The sequence below is a fragment of the Sinocyclocheilus rhinocerous genome, unplaced genomic scaffold, assembly GCF_001515625.1.
Source record: "Sinocyclocheilus rhinocerous isolate Xijiao unplaced genomic scaffold, SAMN03320098_v1.1 scaffold6034, whole genome shotgun sequence".
NCBI classification, from domain to species: Eukaryota; Metazoa; Chordata; class Actinopteri; order Cypriniformes; family Cyprinidae; genus Sinocyclocheilus; species Sinocyclocheilus rhinocerous.
In genome coordinates, this window is record NW_015630539.1 from 103,869 (window position 1) to 119,088 (window position 15,220).

Sequence of the window (15,220 nt, forward strand, 5' to 3'; positions counted from 1 at the left end):
AAATGTTTGGTATATGTACTTTTATATTGCCTTGTGTGTGCTTTGACAGATGAGTCTGGTTTGTCTCAAGGATTTTTTTCTGCCTATTCACATAAGCATCTGACTGGCATCCTTACAGTATTTCATCTTTAAAGCAGTATGTATGATGATGATGGTATGTATGTATGTATGGTGTATTTAAATAAGTTGATTTAGCTGATGATTTTCATGACCTTATTAACACTGTGTGGAATATTTGTCATCAAGGCTATATAACAACAAATTACACAAAATCAAAACACATAAATGGAATTAAAATGTCGATTGGTAAACTTATCAAATGTACCTTTACATTTTCATCATATCCCTATGTTCTAGGTCATTCAGATTATGCATTGCTATATTAACACCTTGTGGCATAGTTTATTGCTATTTTATTTCTTAAATGTACAGGGACAAAGTCTGTGCTGCCACCTTTTAGATAGAGCACCAATGAATGAAAGACAAAACACTTCACCATGAACATCTTTTATTGCATGAAAATCTTGGAACAATGCCAAAATAGTTCGTAAAATTGTGCGTTGTGCAGACGCAAACAGAGAAAAACAAAAAAGACATGTCAAAAGTAGGGTTGCAAAGGGGTGGAACATTTCTGGTAAATTTCCGGAAACTTTCCCAAAATCCCTGTAATATAACAAAAAAAAAAATCCTGGAAATTTCCAAAATTTCTGGAATATTTCCTACATTTACTGGAAATTTTCCACATTTTTGCAACCCTAGTCAAAAGTACCTCAACTTGACATGTTCTGTTCAAATTCTGTCTAATTTTATAATTTCCCTTTTTATTTTCCTTTATTATTTTCAACCGTTAAAGCGTTAATCTGAAGCAGTATACATAGGGAGTTTCCTGCTCTGAGTGTCTTCTCCCGGGAAGAGCTGAGAGCATCAAGCAACATCCGTGCTGAAAACACTTTGGACGTCACCATCATTGTTGCACTGCCCAGGAGTCCAACAAACAGAGAAGAGAAACTGCTGAGAAAATATAAGACAAATTAGAATTAGAAGAAAGACAGAAATACAAGAAGAGGAGGTGTTAAAGGGATAGTCCACCCAAAATTGACAATGCTGTCATCATTTACTCACCCTTGTTTTGTTCCAAGCCTGTATGACTTGCTTTCTCCTTCGGAACACAAAAGAAGGTATTGAAGATACTGTACATTCTTCAAAATAACTTCTTTTACATTCCACAGCAGAAATTCGTACAAGTTTGGAACGACACGAGGGATAGTAAATAACAGCAGAATTTTAATTTTTAGGTGAACTATCCCTTTAATGTGTGTATTTTGCTGGTATTACAACAAAAAGGCTCTATGTCAGATTATTCTCACCTCTATGATCAATTCATGCTTATTTCCCCATGGCCTGCTCAATGGCAGTCACAACTGCTTTGAATTTTGACTCCGAGTCAACAAACCCATCCCCATTCTGTCAAAGAAAATATTGGCCAAATGTAAAATACTATAGATGTACTTTGCCATATTAGACTTTAGCAGCAGACTTTAGTCAATCAAAAATACTATACTGTGCAATGGTTAAGACATGATGTAACTCTACAATGAAGTGCAATTTAAGTGAGAAACGGTATGAAGGCTGCATCTGTGTCACATTATGGTAAATGCAATATATATATATAACTGTGACCTCTGAGAGTAAAGAAGTAAAAGAAGATCAATTTTACCTTCTTTGAGTGCACCAACTTCTTGTTTACCTCCACCTCAAACCAGCCTGTGGTTGAGGGTGTGCCCTCACCAGTCTGAGTATGGGAGATAATAAAAAAATTAGAAAGATAAGTATAAGAAAACAATATGTAGAGCTTTTGTACATGCACATTTAACAATACATGTTTACTTTTCAAAATTACAACATCATAAACAAATGACAATCATATAAACCACATACAATCTCAAGTTCGCCTGGGAATTCATCCTCAAGCAACGTCTTGAGTTTGGTGAACTGTTTGCAAAACAGAAGAGACAGACGTCATATAGAAGGACAAGATTCTCCCACAAGTTTTATATTGTGTTGTATTGTATTGTATTGATCATGTGAGTAAATAAAACTTACCTTGGGCCTGTATCCTCATCCACCACTAGGAGATGACAAACACACACACACACACACACACACACACACACACAATCATTTAAATGACATTCACCTCATTGGTCAAAAAGTAATTTGCATGGTAACTAGGTTTTTTTTAACTAGGTTTCCTGAAAACTGAGATCCAGTGAATGAGCGAATGCATTTATTTACAGTAACCTTCCGGATTCCAGTCTTGTGAGCTACAAGACATGGCTCACGAACATGTAAAGAAAAATTATTTAATCTATGCTGGTATTCAGACCATTCAACTGGACGATACTGCTGAACATAGAAACGCACGGGTGTTCCTGAGCGAGCAACACATTACGAGCGAAACAACAACTGCAACGATGCCTGTTTTGTCGTGGTTATTTCCTGACATAAAAAAATTAAATGCTTTAATCGGTTAAATCCACAGGTTTTTTCGAACAAGTTGAATTTAGCGTGTAGTTTAAGTCAGTCGTTTGGATCCTTAAAAAAAAATAAAAAGGCGGATTAAGCCTCATCAGTGCAGCGAAATACACAGTGTAATACCAGTAAATGATGTGAACTTTGACGGTCATCCTGACAGCTGCTGCGGGTCTTGACTGGATCAAGCGGTGGTTGTGCTGTGGCGTGTGGTGCAGACGCTGAACTGAGCGAAACGTTTCGGTTCTGGTAAATATTTTAATGTTTCCTGGATTGTTAGGAAAGATCTGAGGCGGAGCAAGTGGAGAATTCTGCACCACCAAAACACACCCCTCGCGAGACTTTATCTACTTCCGGTGCACTACCCTTTATCTAAGGGTGTTTACCAAACAAGGGAATTTTCAATATAGTTACACAATTTTGTCACTTCACATGATATTTGCCGTCAGCCGGGTATTTTCTCAAAATAAACAGGCAGTTTAGGACTTGACATTTTATTCTGCAGGAAATGGACTTGACTCGAAATGTTGATATGCACTAGTTCATAGGTTTCCTGAATAGGTCTGTTGTATGTGATAGTGGTCAGTCATTATTATATATAATAATATACAGCCATTATATACAGCCTCTACAAAGTAACATCTCACATATATGCTCAAAATCATAAAGAAAATGTTTTGCTACAGCTCATGAACACAAAGAGCTCTAGCATTCAAGTTCAATTACTTATTGACCAACAGTTTTTTTAAGAAACAAAATTTCACTTGACAAATAGTATTTGAAATGCAACAAGGCACTTTTAAGTGTTGACATTTGTGTGCCTCATAGCAACAGTCTCGAGGGCGTTTCTGCAACTAGCCAAGCATGTTTTAGACTAGAGGATAAGCTGTTTCTCAACCCTTGGGCAATCTGAACCATCAAAACAACTTGCCTTTTGAGATTGTTTCCGTCTATGGAGGATTTATACATGCAACCTTTGCAAGCTGTTAGTGATTTTAAGTATTATACAATTGAATACATTATTATTAATATTATTCATGACTTGAATGTTGAACAAACACTGTCTTCATAAATATTAAGACATGCAGACTAATCATTGTCTCTCTTCTCTGTGCCAGAGTTCTTGCGCTGTCTTTTGGATGGTGGCACCAGTTGTGCAGGTAGCTCATGAGGGAGCCCGAAGCCCTCCAACTTTACCTCAATGAGATGGCCGGCCAAAGCAAACTCTTCATCATCTAACATGCCATCGCGGTCCACATCTGCAAGCTTCCAGATTCTTCCCAGAACCGAGCTGGGCAGACGAGTGCTCATCATCCAGCCCTTCACTTTAGTCCCACTCAGCTTTCCCTCATGAGGCGAGAGGTTGTAAAAGATCTCATCATACTTTGGTTTATCTTTTGATACCACCCATTCTTCATCTGAGACATGATCACTTTCTCCATTGGACCCATAGTGATTAAATGGGTTCCCCTCAGTAAAAGGTCTGCTGTGTGACCCTAGAAAAGGTCCTCCTTGCACTAAAAGTTTGTCAGCTTGATCTTCTTCTTGGCGTAGAAGAGGCATCAGCTTGGCTATGTCCGTGTTTAGGAGCTCATCCAACCCAGCTAAGAGTTTAGGCTTGAGGCCTTTAAACTTGAAGTCATGACTAATGAGTTGCTCCTGTGTGTGATGTGAGAATGCTTATCAGACAGATATCATATACGATAACTTAATTTTAACTTGTATGCTTATAGTAGTGGCAGAAAATACATTTCATAATGGACATGCTTGATTATAAAGTATTTCAACACCTGCATCTTGGCGCAATCTGGAAAATCTCCAGGTGAAATCTGATATCTCTGCTGGATTCTTGAATAGATGATGGGAAGGTCATAGATTAGATCTCTCTTCTTCTTTTCTCTGCAGAAAACTAAAGGCATTTCTTCTTTTAAAGAGCTAATGATATAAGCATGGGCCTGTGGGTGAAAAAAGATTAATGTTTTAGTAGGACTATATCAACTGACCTAAACAAAACAAGCAGGTAGATGCAGAACAATTTAAATCACAGCAACTACATTAGTCACAAAGTGTGTTTTTTTTTTCTCAAAAAGAAACCTTTCACACATTTCATATGTTCTGACCTTCAAATTAATCACACAGTTATTTAAAGAGATACATTTTCTGCATGTGATAAACAGTTTTTCTGAAAACAGTGTTTTCACATATAAACATTGATCAACATTGTTTTGCTTTATTTCCAATTGAAAAAGGAGATTGTATTTTTTAATTAAAAAAGCTAATAAAAGTTAGTTTACATCACATCATGATTTGCTACTTTATATCACTAGTCAAAGTAGGTGGTATGTTGACGTGTCAATTATTTTTGATTATTTTTCTAGAGAGAGACAGTAGAATGACAAATTTTTCAACTTTTCTGAATACACTAGCATATAGATGTCCTCAAAGCTATAGACATAATAGTAACTGAAGTCCAATTGTGATTTCATGGAACAAAATGAAGAGTGGAAAGCACAAGGGTCCTCACCCTCACAAGTCGTGCTCGTTTCACCAGATCATTGAGTTTTCTCAGTGCAGAATTTCGTGGCAGGTTCTGAATGCCTGCAAAAAGGTCTTCTTCTTCTTGCTCAAACAGTTTCCGATTGTCTGTCATACGCATTGGAGAAGACCAGAAGGAGCCAATGTAGACCCTCAGAACCTCTGGTGTGCAGAACACCTTCCCGAGTGACCACATGAGGGCGCCGTAGACTCGCATCAGCTCCTGGGAGTCCACCATGTCGGCCTTGTTGAGCACCACTCTGAGCTTGTCCTCATTGCCTCGCAATGCCATTATAGTGTGTGAAAACTCATCAGAGATCTCTAGTTTGTGTGCATCACACAAGAGGATAATACGGTCAACGTGCTCCGCAAACCAGCGGATGACCGCCGGAAAGTCATACCCTGAAAGAAGAATAAGAAGAAATTCACAGGTGTTGGATCAGATACATCAGACACTATAGTGTTCCATAATGTGCACCAAAGCACACTGCGATCTTTTAAGGGCGACATCAGTGAGAAGAAATTAAACTCAACCTCTGTACACTCTTAAGAATAAAGGTTCCAAAGGAGGTTTTGCAGCGACACCACAGAAGAACTATTTTTGGTTCCCAAAATAACTTTTAAGTGAATAGTTAAGAACATTTTTAATACATTTTAATTTCACTATAAAGAACCTTTTGAATGGTTCCATGGATGTTAAAGGTTCTTCATGGAACCATAGATGTCAATAAAGACCTTTTATTGAGTGTACTTATATGAAGTATAAAAGATCGTCTAGGTTGCATAGCTATTATGATTTGCATGCAAGTTGTTTTATTTCTTAATTAGGCTATTACGGCACACTTTATGACACTTCGTACCTCTGCTTATTTTGCGTTTGGCCACAGACAGGATCCCTGGTGTGTCAATGATGCTGATACTCTCTAGGACTCGGTTGGGTAGATGTACACACTGGAATCTGAGAAAGTTTCATGCAAATTCAATATCTTTCAAATTGACAGAACATGGGAAAAACCCCATCCACAGATGCTCCCTTAAAGGGATGCAGTCAGCTGAGCCAAATCATGATGCATTAGCTAATGTTTTCCTCTCTTGACTATGTCCACCCTTTCACAAGAGTGATTTCTACTGGTGGAGTGATTTTGACTCTTTCAGTCCAAGTTTAACTTCTTATTGCGTTACTGCTTCTGTCTCACTCACCGATTGAGGAAGGTTGTTCCAAACGGGCTGAGTTTGCGGAAAGGCTTGTTGGGATCTACAGTTAAAGCATTTCCATGAATAATTCCCTCAATCTCTCCATGCATTATAGCAGTGAAACTGTCAGTTGTGGGTTCTGGGCCTATTCGGCTTCCTGGATACTCTTGTTCAAGAAGGTATCTGCCACACATATGACACAAATTGCTTGAAGTACAAGATGTGTGAAAATCTCTGGTGTCATAATTCACTTATAATATAATACAATATAAATTGTAAAATGGGGGTGAAAGATGACCCTTACATTTTTTCAAAAGATATCAGATTACCTGGATACAGATGTGAAATTAATCTTAATCATGCTATTATGCTTTTATTTTTATATAGCCATTTGATTAATTCACATGTAACAAATTTTAAAAAGTCAATTTATTTGTATAGCACATATTATTGTGTATATTCTTCAGAAGCTAGATGCAATTATTGCAATACTCACCTGATAAAAGTAGTTTTGCCTGTAGAGCACTGACCCACCACTAGTATCATGGGCTTGTTGTCAAAGTCTGCATCTTCAAGGCTTGATGAGTGGAAATCAGAGAACCCATAATACTTCTCCAGCGGGAGCAGTTTTTGCCGGTAGAGGGTCTTCAGAGCTTCAGAAACTATATGAACTTCCTTCAGACATTTACCACCCCTGTTCTTCATTTCTTTGCCAGCCATTGGGCTACTGCGCTCTGAGAGTTTCAGTAGAAGATTTTCCTTCCTACGTGGAGATGCATAATAATACATATTTTAATATACCAGTTTATCTCACTACTGTGACATGTAGCATTTGACATTTCGTTTGTTTAGGTGTCTTGGCATGTCAGAAGGAAGAAACCCCAAGATTATAAACATTGTGGTTGACCAACAAAAGACACAGAGAACAGCTGGATTTAAATGAGCCAAAGTCATGGAGTCCAAGTACATAATAGTGTAAGAATGACTGTGCAGTATCATAGTGGTTTCAAAAACTACTCATGTTGCTGGTCCAAATCTATCTCAGCATATTTCAGTCAATACATTGTTTAACCATTAACTATTCATTGACTATGGCATTTAACATTATACTGCATACTTTTAAAGATCACACTGAACAATCAGAATGTAGCTGGACTCACTTCGACAGTGTCGTAGAGCTAACAGATGTGTTCTTAATGGTTACACATCTGTATAACAGAGGGGAGTAGCCTACTCTTTCTTGGGACTCTCTCAGATTTGCCTGATGGGAAGAAAGTGGAGGTCCAAGTGGGTGGAGTGAGACATATGAAGCATTCAGGAATGATAGTGTCATGGCATCTGGTGTCTGGAGCTCAGCCTCAGAGCTCATAAACATGCTGGATGTGGATGTGGACCCAGAGCCCATGAATATGTTTAAAGGACAAAACCACAGAGGGTGGAAACCAGACTGTGGGGATTATTTCATATTACTTCGTAATAGAGGCATTGTTTTATGTTAGATTTTGTAATGCAAATAATTGCAAAAGCACTGTAATGTAAGCTTTTATAAATATAAATAATTACAGTGCTTAGACAATAATCGGAAGCGGATCTTGTTTAAATCTTAAATTACAAATGTAATTTATTGGTTTAAAAGAACAATTAGTACATTTATTTTTGCAATAATGGTTACTGCTCAACAAAGGTAATCACACGCGCGCACACACACACACTTAAATTAGTCATATTAAAAAATGTAGAAAAATGCCTAAACAAATCCTAAACTGAATGCTCAAGTCACATCTGGAGCTCCTACCTGTTTAGAACCAGTTGGGATTTTCTTCATGGATGCAACATCAGTTGTAGTTTACTTTATCACATCTCTTCTTCCTTCTTGGTCAAATTGCACTTTTTAAAAGTTGAGGCATTCGTTTTGAGTATTTGTAGGTTTTAGAGGGTGGTGGTGTGTAGAGGTCTATTGTGTGCAGAGATCCGATGCTGGATAAAGACAAGTCTCCACCTCCCCAGTCAGAAACTGTAAAGCTGTCAGCATCATCAACCATTTTCCACGCCTGTTCAGCACAGTGCGTCCCCCTAGTTCTGTCTTCTTATATTACGTGTATAATTTACTGAGACATTATAAGGGAGAGGTCTGAGTAAGCCTTTTAAATCATTAGGCCTATACTGAGATGACCAACTATTATCATCCTTTTTATCTGGGAAAGTGATCACTGAATGCAACTAATTACACGCAGGCAATATGTCAGAGAAAAGATCAGTCAGTTCTCACATACTTTACTATCAAACTGTTCTCACAACAGTTCAACAGACTTTTGACAATTTCCCCACATTTAGCTGCTACAAATTAAGGTTAAATATATAATTATTCAAGCTATAGTTATCTTTAAACTATAAATCAATATCAAGTACAAAGAGTGCTTTTGTTATAACTTCCTCTAGGATTGAGATGTAACTGTATGGTTTGTTGCATTAATGGAAAACATGGAAATCAGTTAGAATTTTGTACATGCATTTATTTTTAATCAAAAGTACTTATTATTATAAGTACCCATTTATTTTATACCAACCCCTAATTATTCCCTTCTGCCAATTCCACCCATTTCATTTGAGGTATTTCGCGGAAAATGGTGAAAAAAAAAAAAGTATTCAAATCTTAAATATCTTAAATATTCAGCCACATTACCATACAATTTATTTATACATTTTTGTATACCAGTACCATGCAAATAAATATGAGAACTGTTAATAAAATGGGCTCAATTACAAATGCCATTGCATAGGATGATTTCTAGTTGATTTTTTCACCTATCCCCTGTATCCTGGCACCTGTGCTTGCTTGCTTGCTTATTTGTTTGTTTGTTCGTAGTATGTTTTATTTATTTGTCAAAAGATCAAGCAGGAATTATCCATAATTTATATTTGACTGTCAAAAGGAGAAGCACATTAAAAACAAAAACTAAAAAGTCTAAATATGTTTGTACACAAAAAAGTGTTTTTTTACAGTGTTCCTTTTTTTTTTTAAAGTAAATCTATTCAGTGTAATTAGATCAGTGTACATTTTTACCTGTAGGCTTTTCTATTTTTCTCCCCTCTTGTTTTTCGTGTTTTGATTCACCTATGAATTAAACAACCCAACTGACAGCTGAAATAATCATCAGCCCAAGCCCAAAACGACATTTAAAAAAAAAAAGAGGAAAAAGAAAAAAAAGAAAAAGTAAGATTACTGCACTCTTGCAACAGTTTGTTTGTACGTTTTGCTCAACTGAATGAATCGATTCCTCGAATCAACTTGAATCGAACAGACGCTTCAAGACCCGCTCAATAACGCTCGCCGCGCTCTACTGGCCTCTGCACTGTTAGCATGTAATAACGTTAAGTAATTAGCAAACTTTTGACGGGACACGCAACTAGCTTGGTAAAGACGTATATGTTGATTTTTAAACCATTAAATAGTCTTATTCATTTTACATGTACGCTTTATGCGATTTGTGTTATACATTACGATGTTAGGTTTGCATGCATTTTTAAAATGACTTTAGAGAGACTACTAACTCCCTTCCCACACAGGAATTATGAGCTGTTCATATTCAGGGGAAAATGCTTTTACGTTACCTGTTAAAATGATATCGTTTTACCTCCATTTCCGTTGGTTTATTACATTTTCTTTTAAATATCTTTCCCTTGTTCCTTTCGAGGTAACGTTATCTCGCGAGATTGTGTTAGTGAGACGTTTTTACGTTTTTGACCGAAATTGATAGTTATTAAACAGTGGTTCTAAATAACCGAATTTCATTTCTTTTTTTATGTATGATTTATTAAATTTTCTGAATTGCATTTCTCCCCTGAGTAACAGGAACCCAACTGAACTGTAAATGGAGATGGAAGACCCTCCACATCTGAGTCTGTCTCTGCTCTCATCGACCGACAATGTGTCCAGTGATGCGACCTACACCATACCACCACCATCAGACCTGCCGGTGCCAAGCATAGAATCAGAGCTGTAGCCAGACACCATGTCTGATTCAAGTAAGAAAAATATCAAGTTCAATCTCTGTGCTCTTCCTGTTTTGTGTTCTTCTGAATGTCCAAACCAGAATTTATGTCTTTCTCGTTTGATACAGAAAGCAGAAAGACCTCCACATCCTGCCCATCAACCTCTGTCTGTCTTAAAGCAGAGGATGTTGAGCGCCTGACACCCGTGGGCTCAGGGAAGAGAACCAGAGTCTCGGTGAATAAGTGCCATGTCTGTAGGAAAGAGTTTAAAACCACCAGTGCACTTAAAACACACTTCTTGATCCACAGACAGGACGGGCCTCAAATCTGTGGTGTCTGTCAGAAAGCATTTAAACACCATCATCAGCTGTAAGTATCACACATGCTGGCATCTGAGTTTTTAAATTTAATAATGTATTTTTATATTTCACAAAGTTTGCAACAAGCTGTAAGTTATACATATATAATATATAAATCATAATTACTAGAAAATGATGGTATGCAAAACATTATTGACTCGTTTGTAGTTTTCAACTACTACAAAATGTTTTCAACTAAACTGTTTGTGTTAGTCAAATAACATTATCTTGGCAACAAATCATTAGAATGTACAAAAACAATGTACAATACATCACAAAAAACAATTTTGAAAAGATGTTCGATTTTCAGTGGAGCACACAACACTGACCCAAAGTGCTCTCTCGCCATCCTTATTTTCAAGCCCTGCTTACTATGTAAATGGTCTAAATGTCTTAAAAAAAAACTGAAAAAAATGTCATCACTTACAAAACTGAGAGTGTGGGAGGTCAGTCAAAAAATGTAGATTTAGATTAACAACTTGGAATTGCAGCATGGATAAATCCTGTTTTTTACTAAGATCGTATCACAGTGTCAGTGTTTCCTTTTTTCTCCGTAGCACTTCCCACATGATGACCCACTACAAGAGGAAGACCTATTACTGTACTCAGTCTGGCTGCCACAAAATCTACAATGACAAAAACTCCTTAAAACATCACTGTGCCTCTCGACACGGAGTCTACCGTACGTCTCCTTCCTCCTCCAGCTATGACCTGCCGGCCTCAGTGTGGGAGCCAACGGCTGTGTCCGACTATCTCTTTACCTCTCAGCCAAAGCCAGTTGCAGCTCCTGTGCTAAAGGATCCCAGTTACTCTGGAAAACTCTTCAGTTCTTATGGCAGGGGAGAGCTTGGGATGAGGCGCTGTGCAGAAGATGCCCATCCCTCTCAGGTGAAACATTCAACATGTCAAGAAAGCTGGACTTTAGCATCTGCCAGTGAATCTTATAAGGTGAAAGAAAGCAATAAGATGCTAAACTCCACCCAGTGGACCCTGGGTATTGACGCTGTTGAAGAAAATCCAGTGGTTTCACAGAACCCATTTGATGTCCATGGTCTTGATTTTCATGAATCTTACCCTGAAGAATGGAAAGAGATGCTGTCATTTCAGCCTAACAGAGAGGCACCTATCACTAGCGTGGGTTGTCCCATGAGGCCACGAGCTTCAGTTTGCCCCAAGCAGCATCGTCCCATACTGCTGAAACACAGTCTAAAGGAGCCCAGACCTACCAACAAGTTAAAGCGACGGCATACCTTTTCCAGTTTTAATCATTCCACTGAATTATACCCTAAACCAAAGAGTGATTTAGACTGTAACCTTGCCAATCCTGTACATGCTTCTCCTCCTGCAACATTGCCCAACAGTAGGAAGAGGAAGTTTTGCTCTAAGGACGTCCTGTCTAATGTTCCAACTCCTCCTCTGCCTGTTCCTCAGCCCACTTGTCATAAACGTTCACGATCACGCTCTTCCTCCCTCGTCTCACCTAGTCAGGTGGCACTTGCATCTTTCAGCACTTACCTCGGCAACCAGTTTTTACAAAAGGTACACAACATTGCACGTTTTCATGTCACCATTTTTTGAAGAGATAATCAATTTTGCATTTCTTTACTCAGGAGCCAATTATGAAATCAACAGGAGAGGAACCAAACTCTGGTTGCAGGTTAGAAAGTTATCACGCTGACTTGAGGGCAATTTTTTATCTATGTAATAGTAATATGTAATATTTCAGAAAACTGAAAAAGTAGAAAAATATGTATCAAAAGTTTTATTTTTGGTTTTTAAAGACTTTTTTCAACCTTGAAATCACAATTGTACAAATTTGCTGTTATTTTGTGGTTTCCACAACTGTGGGAACCCTAACTATTGAAATTCAGTCATTTGAGCCACTTTATGGTACTTTTAAAGAGCTTTTTTTGTCAGTTTTGGAGCTTGACAGCTGCTAGTCACTAGAAAAGAGCAGCATGAAAGTAATTCATGACAAAATGTTAATTTTTGGGAAACTATTCCTTTATAGAGCTGCCTCCACTATGGTATTGTATGTTTGCTAGCAGACCTAACATAAGATCTTCTGAATATATAGATATTCTAAATCATCAGGTCTATGATAAAATCAAAGTTGAATTTAATCTGGTTTGTTTCCCTGTAGAACATATAAAAGAACTTCATCTATACGTAGAGCTCAATCGCAGCCCTCATGTTCTCAAGAGAGCGTCTCTGGTGGAACAGAGGAGGAGCATAATTCACAACCATCCAACTCAACACTGGTGCTGACATTGTCTTAAGTATTATTGTGACATAATCAAAAAATATGAAAATAAGCATAATACTTGCACTGACACTTTATCTTATCTATTTTTTTTTGTCACAGAATGAAGGACAGAAGGGGGCATCAGGACAAAAGTCCAAAGGAGCAAACCTGTCCCCACTGATCATGCCTGTGTCTGTCCCAGTCGCTGTAACAAATGTTTTAGGCCCCCAAGCCTCTACACATCAAGTAATGTTGTAGTAGATAACAATATAATACCAATATACAGTGGATATGCCAAGATGACTTATCATCATTGTTCAAAGTTCAGTGTTTCTGTCTTTCCTAGGCCGAGAGGTCACAGACTCGTAAAGGTGCAGCTAAGAGGTCTTGTCATCTTGACCCTTTAAACTGCCTCATCATCCCAAGTCCAACTCTGCCTCGACTATCTTCTCCACAATGCACCGATAATAAGGATACCCAGGGTTTGCAGAGAAGCTGTGGCACGGGCGGTTACCCCAGCCAGCTGCGCTCGCCAAACTATCTGACAGACCACCCACTGAGCCCTAGTTTTCATCCCCCACCCTACACCCCTCAGCCAATGCTGAGCCCTCTCCGTCCTGGGACAGGCCTTTACTCTAAAAACCTACCGCAGCATCAGCAATGCCCATCTCTTCCCAGCACCCTTGGTGAGTACTAAACCCATGATTTCAGCTTTGACTGGATTCCTGATTGATGCACAGTTAACTTTTGTACAGCATAGAGAAAAATAATGTAAATGCCTTTTCATTGTAGCTCCAACTTCTTGCCAGATCATTTTAACTTTGAACCCCACAGATGGTGTCTCCTTCCCAATTGACAACACAGTCACCAACATACAGCCGTGAGTCTGTAATAAATTCATTTGTATTAAGTTTTAAGTTTTTAATTAGTCCACCAAGTTAGACATTATTGCAGTTATGATCTATCTATTGTGCATCTTAGGTCTCTATAATATCTTTTTATTATAGCAAAATACTACTTTTTATAATACCAGGAAACAGTTTGATTACACTTGACTGAATGATCTAAAATATTTTGATCTAAAGAGTTGTATTTAAATTCACCTTATATATATATATATATATATATATATTAGGGTGGCCCTTATTTTTGGACTTTTGAAATCTCCTGCTCTCACCTGCCCAGTCAACTCCCCTTCAGACTACTTCCAACGTAGTCAATCTCTTCATGAGATTTGACTATGTTTGGGGTGTGCTCAGCAAAATTGAAATTGAAATATGACCATAACAGAACGCAATTAATAATTATACAAGACCATTAGTAAACAGTGAATTAGGTTAAAAACGAGAACACAGAACAGTGTTGTTAGACCGATCTTTGAAAAATTGCGATCTGATCTAGATCGTGATGGCAATCCGACATGTCCTTCAGCCGCAAAGTTTTTGAAGACGTAGAAGCAGAATGTTAAAAAGTGAAATTATTGTACTGGTGAAGAAAGTGAACTTAGAACAAAACTGAGATCTGATCTAGATAAAGTATTTATGAGAGCATCATGAGAGGTCGACGGGTTAGCAGACAAGCGGGCAAAGAATTGACCTGCGGTTTGGGCCGGAGAGTAACACTGCAGTGACCAGGTCCAAAACGATTGCAATTCTCATCCACTGAGAGCATGCGCAAATCTCCTATGCGCTTAGCCGAAGCAAGGGCAAGAAGCAGAGCAGTTTTGAGGGAAAGGTCCCTCATAGCAACAGAATCCAGGGGCTCAAACGGGGGTAGAGAAAGAGCTTTCAATACCAGTGCTTGGTCCCACGGCGGCACTGAAGGCGGGCATAGGGGATGTTATCTCCTTGCTCCCCTGAGAAATCTGACCACCAGCACGTGCTTCCCAATCGTTTGCCCATCAATTGGGAAACGAAACGAAGCAATAGCGGCCACATAAACCTTTAGCGTTGATGGCAGGCTCACGTTATCGAGCTTGTGCTGCAGAAAATGTAGAACATCTGACACGGGGCAGCTCGGCGGGTCGATATCTTCATCACAGCACCATTTAATAAACACTCCCCATTTAAGTGCATACAAACACCTAGTAGAGGGTGCACAATACTCTGAGATCGTGTCAATCACACGGAGAGGCTTAGCTCCTCTAGGATCCCTGAAGTAGCCACACGTGCAGGCTCCACAGTTGCCATATCGAGCCGTCCGCTTGAGACAGTAGGTCCTTTCTGAGGGGAATCTGCCAAGGCGGAGCCACCAGCATCTCCCTGAGGTCCGGAAACCAAGGTTGATTCGGCCAGTTCAGGGCAATGAGGATCACTGATGCCTTCTCTTCCCTGATTTTGCATAATACCAAAAAAAAAAAAAA

At 38.5% G+C, this 15,220-nt stretch overlaps 2 protein-coding genes, 1 long non-coding RNA gene and 1 pseudogene across 5 annotated transcripts in view; 2 read left to right on the forward strand and 2 right to left on the reverse strand.

Annotated features, from left to right (window-relative positions):
* Positions 1 to 817: 817 nt before the first annotated feature.
* LOC107740511 (selenoprotein W-like) lies at positions 818 to 2,870 on the reverse strand (annotated as a pseudogene).
* Positions 2,871 to 3,621: 751 nt separating this feature from the next.
* LOC107740518 (EH domain-containing protein 2-like) lies at positions 3,622 to 7,467 on the reverse strand. The gene is made up of 7 exons (XM_016552966.1): positions 7,422 to 7,467; positions 6,758 to 7,024; positions 6,268 to 6,444; positions 5,928 to 6,025; positions 5,057 to 5,469; positions 4,323 to 4,487; positions 3,622 to 4,191 (listed from the first exon to the last, which is right to left on the reverse strand). Exons 2-7 carry the CDS (start codon positions 6,979 to 6,981, stop codon positions 3,622 to 3,624), a joined length of 1,647 nt encoding a protein of 548 aa, XP_016408452.1. The 5' UTR covers positions 6,982 to 7,024; positions 7,422 to 7,467.
* Positions 7,468 to 9,618: 2,151 nt separating this feature from the next.
* LOC107740512 (uncharacterized) lies at positions 9,619 to 11,374 on the forward strand. Its single transcript, XR_001640087.1, has 3 exons — positions 9,619 to 9,676; positions 10,383 to 10,623; positions 11,171 to 11,374. It is a non-coding gene; the product is annotated as an uncharacterized LOC107740512 (long non-coding RNA).
* A 134-nt stretch (positions 11,375 to 11,508) lies between these two features.
* The window catches only part of LOC107740519 (zinc finger protein 541-like), a 12,148-nt gene continuing 8,436 nt past the window's right edge, over positions 11,509 to 15,220 (forward strand). For all 3 annotated transcript variants that reach the window (XM_016552967.1, XM_016552968.1, XM_016552969.1), the window contains exons 1-5: positions 11,509 to 12,152; positions 12,757 to 12,874; positions 12,979 to 13,104; positions 13,205 to 13,544; positions 13,693 to 13,738. In XM_016552967.1, coding sequence (XP_016408453.1) covers positions 11,944 to 12,152; positions 12,757 to 12,874; positions 12,979 to 13,104; positions 13,205 to 13,544; positions 13,693 to 13,738 — 839 coding nt within the window. In that variant the 5' untranslated portion in view covers positions 11,509 to 11,943. The remainder of the gene's footprint in view (positions 12,153 to 12,756; positions 12,875 to 12,978; positions 13,105 to 13,204; positions 13,545 to 13,692; positions 13,739 to 15,220) is intronic.